This window comes from Chanos chanos, chromosome 6 (assembly GCF_902362185.1).
Source record: "Chanos chanos chromosome 6, fChaCha1.1, whole genome shotgun sequence".
NCBI classification, from domain to species: domain Eukaryota; kingdom Metazoa; phylum Chordata; class Actinopteri; order Gonorynchiformes; family Chanidae; genus Chanos; species Chanos chanos.
Window position 1 is genome coordinate 31,548,518 of NC_044500.1, and position 17,206 is coordinate 31,565,723.

At 38.8% G+C, this 17,206-nt stretch overlaps 2 protein-coding genes across 2 annotated transcripts; both read left to right on the forward strand.

The window, feature by feature from the left end:
* Positions 1-740: 740 nt before the first annotated feature.
* Positions 741-3,282, forward strand: LOC115815313 (protein SSUH2 homolog). The gene is made up of 7 exons (XM_030778271.1): positions 741-848; positions 1,211-1,273; positions 1,351-1,430; positions 1,566-1,658; positions 1,771-1,876; positions 2,044-2,151; positions 3,139-3,282. Exons 1-7 carry the CDS (start codon positions 741-743, stop codon positions 3,280-3,282), a joined length of 702 nt encoding a protein of 233 aa, XP_030634131.1.
* A 2,047-nt stretch (positions 3,283-5,329) lies between these two features.
* Positions 5,330-15,745, forward strand: ssuh2.1 (ssu-2 homolog, tandem duplicate 1). Its single transcript, XM_030778565.1, has 12 exons — positions 5,330-5,385; positions 9,376-9,471; positions 9,717-9,792; positions 9,936-10,065; positions 10,255-10,315; positions 11,191-11,315; positions 11,452-11,514; positions 12,992-13,071; positions 13,337-13,429; positions 13,815-13,920; positions 14,032-14,139; positions 15,608-15,745. Exons 1-12 carry the CDS (start codon positions 5,361-5,363, stop codon positions 15,740-15,742), a joined length of 1,098 nt encoding a protein of 365 aa, XP_030634425.1. The 5' UTR covers positions 5,330-5,360; the 3' UTR covers positions 15,743-15,745.
* Positions 15,746-17,206: the final 1,461 nt, after the last annotated feature.

Below are 17,206 nucleotides of genomic sequence, written 5' to 3' on the forward strand. Positions count from 1 at the left end.
TATTTCATACATTCATCACCATGAATATCATTTGTCACCATGATATTTCCTCCCCTGACTTTTCAAGCCACCTTTTCCGCTGTGTGCCTGTGTATTTTGTGGTTCAGCTAAGGTTCCGTTTCCTCACAAGTTAAATTAGGTTTGATGCGCTTTTGCATCAGAGTGAATTGTCCTCATCTCTGAAGATGGACAAGGGGCATCGTTTAAGGTAAGTCGAAGAACTGTATAATAATGCATGAGAAAACACTGTGGGGGAAACTCGCAAGCACCCCCTTGTTATATACCTTTCCCAGTGTGAGAGAAAAATTGAAAAAACGTGCCGCCACATCTTTTAAGCTTTAACCAAACCCTTTAATTGCACCCCTTAAAAATGCCTCACTTTCCTTGTATAAAGTTTAAGTAGTTTTTAAGTAGTAATGCGCACGATTCTCAGCCGTTTAAAGGGTAAAACTGGTGAATTTCTGCCTTTTTTTCAGATTAGCCCCTTAATTTTAGTCCTTATATATATCCTTAATTTTGATTAATTAGGGGGTGATTTAAGACTGTTTTAATGTCCTTAAATCCTTAAAACATCATTATATCAGATTAATTTTGATTAATTAAGGGGTGGTGTTCTACTTAAAGAGTGCTTAAATTTATACAAAGAAGTTTAGGTCAAAAGTAAAGCATTTTTAAGGGTGAAATGAAAGGGTTTGGTTAGCTCTACTTCATGGTTGAGAAGTCAGTTAATGTCAGAATTAATGAGAATCAAGAAAAGATCAAGAAAGTGGGACCTGGTTGTTCCTGTACCTGCCTTATTCCAGGATTGCAAAGCAGAAGTTCGCATACCGCATACATCCTCTGTTAAGGTAGAGGAGTCTCATTGTAACTATAAAATCTTTGAAGTATGTGTACACTACCAGATATGCTTCAAGAGTTTTAATGCATCCTCTTATGGATCTGTCCACAATGTTTTATATCCCCCAACAGCTACCCCATTTCCCTCTCAGCCTAATGCTCTCAATTCTAAATACCTAGGCCCTCTAGTGGCTGGCAGCTGAATAACCAAACCCCTTAGTTTACAAGAAGTAATTAAACAAAACACAGGATTAAGAGCATTACAACAACCAGTAAACAAAATGATAAAATATTGCTGGATGAAAAGATGTATTTATTGCTTACAAAAGCCACCTTTGCATCTAAAAAACATAGAACTCTGTTTCCTTTCTAGGGATGTCACTCTTGCCTGCGTCTTGGTAGATCTGTATGTGTGGAATGTATGGCATCAGGGAGGGTAAGTCTAGGTCTAATTTTTATGAATAATTGATATAGAGTGTTGTATCTACATTGCAAAGACCATTGTCCTTTCAGAGGCAGTGTGGACTGTGCAGTGGCTCAGGGTGGTACTTCAATAATCAGTGTCTTGCCTGTGGAGGGACTGGCATAGCGGTGTAAGAGCTGATATCAACTGCTTCCTCACATCAGAATTTTAGACAAATATTTCATGAAAAAAAACCCATCTGTCGTGGCCCTCAGTCTATATTTGTTGTGAGGCAGTACAACTTATTTTCTTGATTACATCACAGGTGCATCTCCTGCGGTGGAATGGGTTCTACAGTATGCTCGACTTGTTACGGAAAAGGAAAACTTCTCTGGTTCTTGAAACTCAAGATTAAATGGTACAAAAAAACATTACTACTTAGCATATTTTGTGATAATATCTAAATAATGAATGTGGATCAGTCAGAAAATGCTGACACCTTTTTGTTTATATGTATTTGCTTATCCCAGGAAAAACAACATACATAAGACTGTGTTATATAAGCACTCAGAATTGCCTATTGATCAGCTTGAGAAGGTTATTGGAGAGAATCTATTCACCGAAATGAACCAACTGGTGGGTGTTCAAATATCATTTTCATCTTTTCATCAAACATTTATATCAATCTCTACAACTATCTCAACTTTCCAGTGGTCCCTATATGATAATATGAACATTCTTTGCATGACTATTATAACCCTCAGTCTTGAAAGTTGAGTTAGCTGAGTATGTGTTTGTTTCAGGTTTATCCTGTTGTCAGTTTCCCTGACAATGCAGTGAATGCAGCATCTAGAGAGGCTGTGAGAGCGCACCAGGCCCAGTTCTCTACCACCTGCCGTATCCTCCAGCAGGTGAGAGGCCTCTTTTTTATTTTTTTTTACCAGCCAACCATTTAAATTTCATTGACATGGAACACTGCATTCCAGCTAACATATGAGCATGTGAACAACAAAGGCAGTTGTGATCAATACAGTGTTGGGACAACAGCCTGCATGCACAGTGGATCTGCAAAAGCAGGCCTGAGAACCCCAAAACAAGTGAAAAGTGTGCGGTTTAACAGTGTAGCAGGGGTCCTAATCTTCTGGAGGGCATCAGTGTATGTGGCTTTATGTAGCTCCATACAAGCATGTTAAGTTAGGACTGGAAAAAAATTCTACAGGAGGGTGCAGTACTGGCCATCCAGGACTGTGCCCACCCAGTTTTGTCAGTGAAGAAAATGTGTACTGCCTCTTTAAGAACGGTCCCGTAACAGTAATTAAGTCAGTGACTGTCAGCTGTTAGACAGCCTGCGTACCACAGAAAAGGGGTGGGTTGGGGTAGGTGTTAAGTGCTATGTTTGGTACTAAAGGCAGGGTACGTGCGAGCTCTATTCTTTGTAGTACAGAGCTTGCTTATTCGTGTTTGTATAAACTTTCTGCTACGCAGTTTTGTTTTTGCTGCAGTTTTCTTATGTAACAAACAGATTTTGTGGCCTCACTCTCATCTGCAGAAGACTTCTCTTCTTGATGCTTCAGTTTCCTCCTTATTTTTTCCCTTTCTTCTTTCCTTTTTGCAGTAGAGGACAAAATGTCCATGAACAGTGGCTGGCTGCCAGTTTCACCAGTTAGCCTTGTCTTGGTGAACATCTTGGGGCAGCAAAGAATATCCATAATTACAATTATAACTTTACGTAATTCTGTATTAAATCTCAAGCAGATTAGACAGTGGGGAGCAGGTGACTAACTGTGATGTGTTTATTTTCATAGGCACAACACAGTAATGGGTTTGAGTGAGCGTGGGGGAAAATATTCACATCCTCAGAGATTCGTTCTAAATATGGTTCCCAGTTTGTATTCCAGAGGCAAACCATTGAGTTGATCCCAGTCACTCGCGTGCACTACAGCTGGAAGGAAAAAACTCACATCTACTTTGTGTACGGAGCTGAACATAAAGTCTACACAAAGGACTACCCAGTGAAATGCTGCTGCTGCTCCATTTTGTAAACAGAAGAATCCCCTGAGATTTGTAGCACATTGCATGCTACAACAACAATCAACTTTAGCTGAAAAATTAGTTTCACTTCAGTTTTCTCTGTTTGTCATGCTTAAAGGCATAGAAAGGATTCTAAGTTGTTCTTTGCTATGAGAAAATCATCATGTCCAACATGCTTTCTTATATATTTTTTCTTTTTTTTTTTAATGATGTCACTCTTGAGACATGAGTGTAAATCATGACCTTTTTATGTAATGTGGTTTTTATCGTTTTATACTGTCACTGTATTTGTAATGGACAGCTACTGACAACTATTGCCATAAAGACATGGACCCACTCAACCAACTCTCATTCTAAACTAGTTTAATACATGAGCCTCCGCATCCTTCACCACATGCATGGTTTTGCGTTGGTCTGGGGCTCTACCCAACCCAGAGCAGGCCTCTTTAACTTCACTTACAAGTGCACCAACTAGGAAAATCATGTGAGGTATGTGGGTCAAGCTGGAATTCTCTGTCAAAGGAAGACTACCACACAGAAAGTCCTGTAATATAGCATAAAAGATCTACTATTAAATGAATAAAACAACAGTGTTTATCCATCTCCTTTTATTTTTAGTTATGAAAGACAATACCACATAATAATCCATCTCTACACAAAATACAGGCAGAATAGGGCTACAAAGCATGGTGTGTGTTTATCAAACAAAACAAACACAATGCTTTCAAAACAGACCCATAACCAAAAATATGTATTAGAAAGAAAACAAAACACAACAGCAAACAGAATATCAGCAAGTACGTCTGTTTATAATACCATCGAAAAAAAAAAGAAGAAAGAAAACAAGGCAGGCAGGCTGGGGGTACTTTAAAAGCAGGAGGACCATATCCAGCTTTGGCTTTAACAGCAGTGTAGTCACAGATCACTTTGTGCGGTTTAGCAGCAGAGGCCTAAGGCAACAGGATTCAACCCATAGATGCATTGGATGTGAACGTGTTTACAGTGGAGTCTTGAACGGAGCTAGGCCAATGACATACTTGAAGAAAATGGGCTTGCGCCACATTTGGTCATATGTGGAGATGGTTGATCTTAGTCAGATTTAATAATACTCAAGGTGAAGTTGGGCCGATTCCTTTTCTCGCTTTTACCTTACACTCAAAGCGGTCCTTTCAGTGTTTGCCCGCAGTGCTACATTTTGCACATATGTGGCTCAGCATCCTGTAGCTATGTGAGTTCAGATGATGGTAAACGCCGAAAGAAAATACGTAGATATACTAGAACATGGAACGATTTAAGTAGTGTCTTTTCAATTTAATTAATCGCAGCAACCCTGGGTAAAGAGTTATTGAAGCTACATTCAGTGAGGTGTACATGCAGTGCTCAGGTAAGGCGTTAAATTGGTGTATCGTTAGTTATCTGTAACAGCTTTTTTGAGACCAAGCTAGGTGGTTCTTGTTCCTTCATTCACTGTCTTTCTTTTCCAGTTCAATGCACACCCATTGCAAGTAGAGTGGAAGTGTTCTGCATCGTCTGCAGGTATGAAAAGCACGCTGAAACGCACTGAAAGTGAAACATGACACGGCTCGGGCCGTAACCTTGAGCCGAGGCAAGTTTTTTGCACCCTCATTAAAGGAAACTCCATCCTGACACTCCATCCGTCACGGTGTGGTTTGATCTGTATGCAGTTGGAAAATTCTCAACTGTGTTTTTTTTTTTTGTTGTTGTTTTGTTTTTGTTTATTTGTTTGTTCGGGGGGAGGCAGTGTGCCCCACAACCGCCACCTCCATCTCGTGTCCCCTTACGCCTCTCCCTGAAAAGGCTTTAAATGCAGAACGTTTCTGACTATTTGTAAACAGAAAGAGGCGGGGAATAGTTTCGTCTTTTCTCTGTTTTTAATTACTCAGGGGACAAGAACTGTACGAAGCATATTTTTGCGTGATCCAATCAGTATGTTCTCTTGGGCATGGCTACTTGCAGCGCCAGAAACCTATGGGTCTACGGGGTAAACACAGCGTCCCTCTTCCGACTGACGTAGTGCAATTCCGGTAACTATATAGCGAACAGATAACATTCTTTGTAAAGGAAAACGATGGACGAAAAAGACGATGACATGGGTAAGCCGTTTCATGTTTTTTCATCATCTACAATATGAACCATTACTGATGTTTCGCTTACTTCGTCTTTGTTTAAAATATGTCAACAGTTTTCTCAAGAAAATTGAAATTTTGTAGTCTGCACAGATGCCGCGCCCCTCCAGCCAAGCATGGACAGTATTAGTGAATGTAAGACCAATTTCCCTGAAACTTTTAGTTTACGACTCGTAACAATATGTGATCTCAGACAAATTCCCGGCGTGGCCGCAACTTGCACCTACAAATTTGTGAATGAAGCTGTCTAAAAGTTTTGTTTCGTTCAATATTACTTACACCGACAACAGTATCACATTTTTAGGTAAATGGTTAAAAATGCGACGAATGTCAGAATGCAATGAAGTAAAACGATAATATGAGACGAATGTCACTATGCAATACATAATACACATTTCCCAAAACTAAATTTAAACCGTAACTCTTTCTTATCTTCGGTGGTGTAGGTTAGTATATTCACGAAGACTGACATTTTTGTTGGGTTGCACTAAGCTAACCTGCATAATAAAGCTTCTTTGAAACCGAATGATATGTTAACATACTATCAATAATAATTCCTCGATCGAGAGGAGCGACCTGCATAGTTTGAAGAGGGCTTAGTAAGCAGGTTTGGATGTATATTAAAATCAGCATTGCTGTCACACCTAAGCTTCTTGATACACTATTCCAATACTCGTGAACCATAGAAGACAGGGCTTCGATTAGAAACCTGTGGAATATTGCTTTATTAACTGGAACACGATATTGTGTAAATATCCATGCGCTCGACTGTACTTAATGTGCTTGGCTGTACTATGCAAATCACGTGTGTGATTCGTTATAATCGCGATAGTTTTATGTTGTCGTGCGTTTTGACGCCCCAGATCTTGCCATTAATGATTGTAAAAGCCAGAAGGTTTTAAAGCAATGTTTATTCTGTAGTGAAGATGTTACGACACTGTTAACGTGTCACAGTAAAGCTCTACACCGCACGTTGTAGCGGCTGTGAGGTCATTTTTTAATGTCTTGTGTTTACTTTAAAATACCCACCTATACACCTTATGCCCGAGGTGTACATAAGGCAAACCGTGTTATCAAACTGAAAAGTACATGCACTGTATAAAAGTACATTTAGGTGTAGTCTTTACTGTTAAGGCACCCATGCGGCTGTGTCAAATTTGCGAATAAATCTTGGAATCGTCAGAAACCCTCCTACTTATTTGGTTAGCAATGAAGTCGTGGAAGACAGCGTGACAATTTGAAAAGGGAGCAGAAAAACCTGTGTGTTTGAAAATTACTATGAGACATCAAGGTAATCTGTCAGACTCCTGTTGGTTATAGGTATTACAGAAAAGGGGTCAAATGCCGGTGGCTGTAATAAAAATATGGTTTTATGATACTAAATGATTGACCCAGTCTCTGCCGTCCTGCTCCTTGAAGCTTCAATCACTGTTCTCTCTTGTACAGCTGATTGTTGCAATGCCATAGACCCATACAACCAGTTTGACTGAAGCTTTGCTAAATAAACAGTCCCTCCAGAAACAACTGTTTCTAGATTCTATTTCTGAGCATGTTATGTATTTTTTAGTCGTGGGTGTTCATATGCTATTTCTAGAGCCTTTGGGAGCAATGCTGGTGTAAAGTGTCCAAACTGAACCAGTGTAATGGGAGCTCATGTCTGTCTGTATCTGGCATCAGCACACATGCATATGAATTTTAAACTGACCGCAGTGTAGCTCTTTCATCTGTACGCATATTATTATTATTATTATTATTATTATTATTATTATTATTATTATTATTATTATTTTCCTCACAGTTACGTCTGTGCAGTATTCTGTTTAAGCTTTCCAGCCCACATTCCTCATCATTATCGCTCCTGCTGTTTCATTGTGGGTCATTGTTTTTGGTATCACAGGTACAAGATTGTGTAAGAGCCTTTTGCTCTCCAGGGTCCTGGCTTTATGAGTTTGTGTACTTTACCTCATTGTTACTCTGCAGTGCCACATTGTCTGAAAAAACATGCCAGATGAATTGGCATAGTGTTTACAGACTGCGACAGTACGCCTTTTTCATTGACTCTAAATGCAAACAGCTCAGCATTCTTTGTCATCAGAAGTAAGTAGTTCTCTCATAAACGTTAACTTAGACTTGGTCAAGATATTTGCGTTTTCTGAGTACTATTACAACAAAGTAGCAAGACCTTGTTTTTAAAAAGGAGTGCTCAGAAATATGCTTGCTGTATTCTTTTGTTTTTGGGTGTTCTAAGGTTGTTTTTTTTGCCTCTTCTGTATCACTGCATATGCTAGACTATGTTAAAGTACATCCAAAAACACATGTGGAGGAGTCTCATACACCCCCTGTAGGTTTGTAAGCTCATTTGTCAGCACTTTTGGGTATCTTTTAACAACGTTTGGTGGTTCTTGGGGAGCACATTGTTCCTGCATGTCACTCAGTTACACTGAAAACATGTGAAGTTCAAAACAAAAACATGCAATTTGGGCATAAGACCAACGTGCTTGTCTAGAACCATCATCATTTACACTCGCTGTGTTGCCACCCAGTCCACTTCTCACACAGTCATGTATTTTTGGTACATTGTTTCACTAGCCAACATGCCTCTTTTGACCCATTCTTTAGACTTGGTTAAGATATCAATCAGTTGTAAGATCTCAGCTGAAGGAAACTGTTTGACTGTGATATTTTTATCCCCTCATTAGTGGCATTGTTCACAAACACGAGCATGCTAACTGTGGGCTGTATTTATAGCAGTACTCAATGTTGCATTCAAACCAAACACCGAACAGGGAAAATACCCACATAAATAGGTGCCATGGACCCATTGCCAATGACACAACGGAGCCAGCCAATCGAAAAAAAAGTCCCATTTTGGTTTTTGAAAAGGCATTTTTCTGTGCAGATAGATTGAGAAAGCTCAATTTCCAGCATTTTCGCTCATTTTTCCCCTCAGCAAGGCCTTTAAAAGTATGCTAGGATTAATACGCCTGTCAGTGACCTTGACTGAGGCACTGGCAAAGAGAAATGGAAGGAGTTGGTACCTTGGCGCATGTTGCGGCCCACCGCTCCTAGCTTCTAGTGTGTGTGTGTGTGTGCTCACTGGTATATAGGATGGGTTAAATGCAGAGGCTGCATTTCACTGTTCACTGCTCTAGTGTGTGATCAATAAAGTTCTTCTTCTTCTTCTTCTTCCTCTTCTTCTTCTTCATTCTCAGAAAAGTGCGTGTTCATGATTGCACTGTGACTCAGCCATTTGACCTTTTCCTCTCTGATCCTCCAAATCAAGGATCCCAGAAAGTGTGTTTGTGTGACTGGAGTTTCCAGACCCACCCTGTTCCGCTTCTGCGGAGGAATCCATGCCACATGTTCATTTCCCTTTGTTGGTGTATTCTGTCACAAACTGATAAGTGGATCAGAGAGGATCCATCTCCTGTAGTGAACACTCCATTTGCAGGGATGTTCCAGAGCACAATTAAGTTTGCGTAGTCGGATCATGAGATCACACTGTTCGGTTCTTGTCTGTTTCTTGTTTATGTAAATTGTACAAGTCACTCAGACTAAAAGAAGAAACTGACCAAATCCAGATAATTTCCTCTCTTATGTCCTTCTATTTATTTATTTATTGCACATGTACATATATATTCCTTTTTTTATATATCTCCTTATATTACCTTATATTTACCTTTTATTGTTCTTTTATTATTATCTACCTACTACATTTTGCAATTTGAGCTGGCCCCAAGCCCAAGAATTTCATTAGGCTACTGATAATGATGTCCACATTGTTATCTAGTAAATGACAATAAAACTTGAAACTTGAAACTTGGAACTTATGCCTTGCATATGTCTGGCTCTCGGTATGAACAAACACATAACCATGCTAACTGATATGAGAGAGTGATTGTTAGACAGTTGCTTTAAGAGGAGGTGTAACTTCAGCCTCTTCTTCCCCCCTAACAGAAGCCTTTGACCCCGGCATTCCTGAGGAGGGTCCCTCAGCTCCACCCCCTGGCTGGCTGGATAGCGTCACAGGCTATGAGGACAACAAAGAGGGCGGTGAGTGTATTCTGTGCATAGATAAAAATGCAACTTGAGCTTGAGGGCAAATATTGAGCAATGGGTCTTTTCCTGTTATGCAATAAATTATTGTACTAAAGTTGACATGACATTGCTTCTGAAATTTATAAGCATTTCAAAACAATAATAGTTAAAAAACTTTTAGAGTTTTACAGCTAATTGTGCATTGATATAGTTCTAGAGATTTGTATAAAATTGGTGTCTTTCTCTCTCTGTTTTCACAGATCAGATTTACCCTCCTCCACCAGCCTATGTCCCACTACCCGAAAATGACAAGAATGCTTCAGTTCCCAGTGTCATGTATGTTTAACAACACAAACATTTTGGTTAATTTTTGAACCTTGTCGTGATATGTATCTAGTGGCTTGTGAGATGTCTTGTGAGATGCTTTGTATCTAATCTTTACTGTCAGTATATAATTGAAACACATGTATCATTTACAGGGTGCCAACAGTGTCTGAGGATGTAGCACGGGAGGCTTTGCTGCAGTTTGTGGGAAAGAAGTGGGCATATAGCAGCAAACCTGCCAGAAACTTGGTCTTTAAGGATTTGAAACCCTACACGGTCTACCGTGTGAGTAAACCCTCCCTTTAGTGTCTATTCTTTTTTTAAATGTCAAATGACTCAGAATGTACTTCAAATTGTCACATAAAAGCAATTGTTTTTTGGTTTGGTTTTCCTGATGCCTTTGGGAGCCTCATTCCTGAAAATTTAAACACATAAGCTGTACTAATATACTATTGGTTTTCCCCTTCATTGCAGTACCGCTTGGAAACCTTTACGGAGTCCAGGTCCAGTGCCTGGGAGTTTGAACCTCATACTGGTACTGTATGTCACTTAGTTAAAAACATATAGGCCCTGTTCAGACCTTGCATTAGATCCGATTTTGGTGATCCGATCACAAGTGGACAGCTCTAAAGTACGTCCGTTTATACCTGGCTTTACAATCCGTCTCCACATGTGTCTCGAGTGACCACTTGCGATTGGATCTCACTTCCCCGCTCTGCGTGGAAAAAAATGTGTTGCATTTGTAAAACTGATGACACAGACAGGCAAAATGTTGCTTATTTATTTGCACTCTTTCTTTACATTTGTGGAACCTGCCCTGCACTTGTTTGTAAGTGCCGTTTGCATTTGCAAAACATATTGTATATTTTTGATAGCCATGTTTTGTATTTGCAAGCATGGTGTGTATATTTGTGAATCGTAGGGCATCTATAAATCACATTCTGTTTGTTTGCAAATCGTAGGGCATTTGTAAATGACATTCTGTTTGTTTGTGACATTTTGGCAGCTTCCTAACTCCATATCTATGGGCTTTTTAACACAGCTTACGCTATCTGAGAAAAGTTGATGTGCAAATGAGTACGTATTTCTGAGTATGTAGAGGGCGTCAGTTGAGTAGGCAGTCGTTCAATGTGGGCGGGATCACATTTGCGTTTACGCTAAAATAATGTGGTCATATGCGGCCCAGACCACCTCTGAATGTGGTCTGAGCGATCGGATCTCGATGTGACCTCAATGCGTCTTAGGTGCATTTACACCCGTGCTTTAGAGCTGTCCACTTGTGACTGGATCACCAAAATTGGATCTAATGCATGATCTAAACAGGGCCATGGTTACAAAATTCTGAAGTGCTTCTGTTCAGTGAACAGACACACAGCGTTCCTCGCATTTGAGACCAGTCTTTCTCATTAGGTCAGTACATCGATGGACCACACAATGGCGTTAGCCCGCCTCCATGGGAGGTACAAGTACAATATCCACCCAAATACACTGATGTTGTTCAGAAGGTGCGGGTGCCACACTCCTCGTTTATTAAGGTAATGCAGTCTCATTTTATCCGCGTAACTAAATGAAGTGACAAAGAATTCTTTGAGATGTAATAGTCATATCCTTTAGTAGTGTTACTATAGTGAGAAGCTGGGCTGTATGGAGTAATTCATGATATTGTTACAGACGTGTCATAAGTGTCATGGCAACGGGAAAGTGCGTTGCACACACTGCCATGGTAGGGGACAGGTAAGTTACTATGGCCTTCATACTCATTATTTCAGACTATTATAGTACTATAGTTACACGTTTCAGTCTGTGAGATACTCCTTCCATTTGCGCATAAACTCATAATGAAAACAAGGAAGTCATTTCAACTGTGTGTTTTTTTTTTCTGAGGAACACATGTTTTACATTTCATGGTTCAGCAAAAAACAAAGCGAGATATAAACTGCCAAACTCCTAATTAAAAAAAAAAAATGATTGGAGTTACCAATTGTAAAAGTAATTTGATTGAGTTATCATTCCATCTTTAGAGACATAGAGTGCTTGTAGAAAATGCGGTACTCTCTTTTGAATGTTTTAAACATTTTGATGTTCCTGTGAAATTGTTGAGCTAGTATACACTACCCAGCTCACTCATGAGAAGAGAAAAATCTTTAATGCAAAACTGAGATATTTGCATCTGCATTAGTTCTGAACCCTTTGAGTTGATCCTTGACAGGAGTTACCCTTACTACAGTTAGTACAATGAATGCAGTGAGCTTGGTTTCCTGTAAATATACAGAAGTTGATCTGTCAACATCTGACCACTCCTCATTCCACAGCTGTTCATACTCTGTCAAAATGTCAAGATATGTTTGTTAGGAATTGGACAGGGGTCCTTACAATACTAACCAAGACCATTTATGCATAGCTAGTCTAACTTTGTTATGAATTGGCTATTCTGATCAAAAGTAAATTTCAGTTGTTAGCTTCCTCTGTCTGTCTTTTATTTAAGGCACCCAGTGGGTTTTCTTTAAAGACTTCTGTCCAAATAAATTCTTATGAGAAAGATATTGCTAACACCAGTAGGCATGGTGTGCTTTGGATGTAATAGTCACATTTATGTAAACTGATGCTTTGCATGAAAACAAAATGTTTCAGCTGAAAAAAGAAAACAAGAAAGAACCTTTGTTCACCTGGCTCCAAAATCTTTGATTGCTTTGTATAATTCAAAAAGGGATTTAGCTTGTGCTGTCCTTTGTGCCATTTGACCATCTTTTTCTGAGAGCTTCCCTCTCACCAATGTACAATGCTCAGACATACAGATATAGATATTGTTTTATAATATGTGCATTTTCACTATTCTGTTTCAAAGCTTCCAGTGGCATATAGATAGCCTTTCTGATTAGTTTCCTTCTCAGTATTATTCAAGTTGATGATCGGCACAGCCATGCACTCACACTGAAATCAGTCTAAGGGCTTTCAGCTTATCCTCTCCATTTATCAGAAAGTGAAAAGGACACTTTTTGTTCACCTAATGTATGAATATTTGAAAAGAGAAACACAGTGTAAATGGATGGATGACTATTCATGGCTTTAAGGTAAAAAAAAAAAAAACAAGATGATATTTTTTAGTTGAAATGTAAGAGTTTAGAGTTCAGACTTTCTGAGGGTATTGTAGTCATATTGAAGAGTCACAGCTAAAAGCCCAGTAAGTTCATGACCATATCTTCTCCCCCAGACACGCTGCACGTTCTGCCATGGCACTGGCCACTCACGGAACAAAAGGTGCATAAGCTGCAGTGGTAGGGGGAAGAAGAGGTGGGAGAACCTTACAGTATTCACACCTTACATTACATCTCTATGTACATCACCCAACGTAGAAGAATATTTAGCATTCTTATTTAGCATTGCTTTCACATTATAGTATCCCTGAATCTGTCCAAATAATAGGAATCTTATACATGACAGCCTGTATAGATATTCTTAACAGTGACATACTTGACACTGGTTTACAGTGTTACCTGTTCCAGTTAGACTAAACAGTGAGGTGTACCGATGTCCTATATAATTCTTCTCCACACAGATGCACTCGTTGCCATGGGCATGGTCATCAAATCTGCCCTACCTGCCGTGGCCATAGAAACCTCATGCACTTTATTCAGCTGACTGTCACATGGTAGGCTCACTGACAGAATGTACTCTTTGCACACAGAAGAGGAGAGTATGTGAATGCTTCTTTTCTTGGGTGTGTCGTGAATCTATTAAATCATATTTTAGACAGTTTCCATTAAGTATGTTTTAGTTCACTTAAAGAGATCTGTTTTTTTGTAATTCATATGGACATTCCTCTTAGTCCCAGTTTTAATTCCACTACACATCTATCTATCTATCTATCTATCTATCTATCTATCTATCTATCTATCTATCTATCTATCTATCTATCTATCTATCTATCTATCTGTCTATCTGTGTATCTGTCTGTCTGTCTGTCTGTCTGTCTATCTATCTGTCTATCTATCTGCCTGCCTGTCTCTTTCTAAACAAGTCATTGCACTCCTCAGGAAGAACCAAGTGTTTGAGTTCATACCAGACCGTTTGCCTGAGTTCCCAGTAAAGAAGTTTGAGAAAGTGTCCGGAAATTCATTCTTTGTGGATGAAAATAATTTGGTATTGTTTGTTTTTTTTTCTTTTTTGTTCATGATGTCTGTGAAAACTAGTTTTATTTCTCAGCTTTCTTCAGCACGTACAATATACTGAAATATCATTGCATGTTTGCAGGTTTATCCAATAGTGGGCTTCCCTGACCAAGATATTTGTGATGCTTCGAAGACAGCTAATCACGAACATCTCAACAAGTATTCCTCTGTCAGTCGCATCCTACAACAGGTAAACAGCAGCAGGAGATCTGTGGAAAGTGTGTATCAATGTGATACATTGTACATTTCCATTGATTTTTAATCAATAGATCATGGTTGCTAAAATACACCTTGTCAAAATTAAACAAGGGATTAAGGGGACACAATCAATTGTGATTTCTCACACCAATTAAAATTTGTATGAAAGTTAATGGAATGGTGTAACATTTTGGTTAGTGTGTCTTAAATGTGATGTATGAGCTTTGGGACGCGATTCATTTTAATCTTATTCAGTAATCAGACACTAGCTTCCAGGCCACAGTGTAACAGAGCATGTCTATCATAGCTATATAAAAATCACATACAAAAGGGATCAGTTCCCTGTATCCAAACAAAGAGCAGGATGTGATTGTCCTGTTATTGAATGGACAATTTGGAAGGCATGTGTGCTCTGCTTTTGTTCAATAGTCCACATAAGATGCCATTTCAAAAATTCCCCAGCAGAGGGCAGCACTGACCTCAGTAATTTTAATGAGCTATTCTGTATCTACAACAGGTGCGTTTACATGGACTCTAATATTCAGTTAATAATCGGATTCAAACTCAATCAGAATGAAAATGTAAACACTTCGATCCGAATGAAATACCCCAGTCCGATCGAGAATTCAATCGATTGAAAGAGGTGGTGTAGATTTTTGATAATTCGATCGATAGGAAAATATTAACCATGTGAACGCTCAATCGGATCGTCTTCTGCACTTGGAACTTTTCGTGCGTGATCAATACGCAAAGTAATAACGTATTGACGTTTCACTATGCATCACAGAGTTAAAAAACAAAACAAAACAGCGGACAGTGCGAGAGGTTTAACACGTTTGTGTCAATCATTCTCAAAGAATTAAGAATAGTCGAGCGTCTAGATGGGCTCAAATCCCGCAACAACGAGTTTTTTAAGCAAGTTTGGGAGAATATTCCATGCAGAGATTGTGTAATTGTTATTATAATGATAAAGTTACAATTGTCTTAATTAACTGATCAAATCACTGACCTGAAGTAAAGCTCTCGCTGCCCTGACTCTTTACAGTACTTGAAAGTAAGGGTTTTTTGACCTCTCTACCATTATTTATTTCTGTTAATGACCGGCTTACAGATTTTTATATAGCCTTCGACTACACCCAACAGGTCGGCGCAAGGTAATTTCTTTGCATTTGCAATGCATTCCGATTGTACGCTGGTGACATGTAAATGCGCACAAACTATCCGATTGCTTTCATGTAAACAGTACATTCGGAATCAGCAATCGGAATGATTTCGGTCCGAATGATAAAAATGTGTGCATGTAACCATAGCTAATAATCCACGTTGGCAGCAACAGCAATCAGCAATGTGGATAAGTATCTAAACTGAAAAGAGAGCTGATCCTGAAACATTTTGGCATGGGCAGGAAAAATGCAAGCGTGTTATATAGTGTAATCCTCTATCTTTTCATTTTTCCACAGAGACAAACCATTGAGTTGGTCCCTCTTACACATGCATTCTACTCCTACAATGGAAAAGACTATGACTACTTTGTTTATGGAACTGAAAACAAAGTTTACACTCCTAAATATCCATCCGCGTGCAGTATTTTATAATTTGTCTATTTGTGACTCAGTATCACTACACAGACATGACCCACTATGTCCTGTACTTTGTGTTTCGTGAGCATTTGTTCACTTTATTGTGGATTATTGGCATATTTGATATAGAAATTATTTTTATATGTTATATTATTTGCATTGTTTATATGTTGTTCTAATTTCATAAAAAAACCTTTTATGTGGTCTTTCTATATTATCCCTTTTACTAATGTTCACTAATGTTATCTGCACTATGTCCATATACTGTTGTATCTGTACCAAAGTACAGTGTGTTAGTGCTATCTGACATGCCAAGAACTTTTTCTAGTTGCTATACCTTCAAGACTTGACTCGGGTTACCATCATCCATCATTCCATACTTTACCAAGCATAACATGTTATCTGAAATGTTTATCTCTTTCAGTTATGTCTAATTTATCTGTTTTGTTTTCCATTGCACTTTTTTAATGGCGATTTTTCACAAAACTCCACTTCTTAGTTAGACAGATTGTTATCATGAACATGCTGCACAACATCAGGTTTGTTCAGTATGAGAAAGAATAGCTCCTGTCTCAGTAACCTGCCACCATGTTAAGTATTGGTATTTAAAAGTATGCATGTCTGATAATTAGCCAGATAAACTGGTACATTACTGTAATTAAAGCTAAAATATGTTTATGATGTCATAACCATAACCACCAGTATTCAAAGTCTGGCTCCATTATTATTTTTGTCTCTGTTTTTCTGTCCATTTTTGATTAATCACAATTTTTTAAATGTCAGGGCTGTCCATACATCAGGTTATCTAGTGCAGGTCCACGACAGAATTTCTCTGAGGTGCTTTTATGTCAGTGCCTTTTCTGTAAAATGAGAATATGCAAATAAAACGAATTTAAGTGAATTCCTCTTTAGTTTCTACAATACTTCTGTTGCCCAGAGTTATGTTGCTGCTGCCTTTATCTTTTCGTCTTATGTGTGCTACTTTCCATGCCATTTCACAGCCATTATCCTCGGGAAAACGTGAGTAAGATTTTTCTGGCAAATCAAGACAAGATAACTCACAGACTAAACTACGATGGAGTATAGTCAGCTGTCACAAAAAACCCCACCTGTACATGCCACTAGAGGGAGAGCAGTTACCATAAATTGAGTGTACAAACGCGACAGTAATCGGTCCTCGTCTCTCTACGCGTCTGTTTCCATCACGCTCCACCACATTTCAAATAAAAATGTCTGTTTCTACGTCAGTAACGATAGAAAAATGGTTCTTTGTTAGACGGCAAAAACAAATTAGAGTAACCTTTGAGGTGTAGACATGTCGATGGTTACCAATTATAAATTTATTAGCAATTAGAGGATTACAATTTACAAGTGAGTAATTACAAATATGCTGCATTTCGAATGAGGCACAACGATTAAAGCTGAACTCCTTTTAAATTACATTTGGAGAACCATTATTCTGTGTGTACTTAGTTCGTC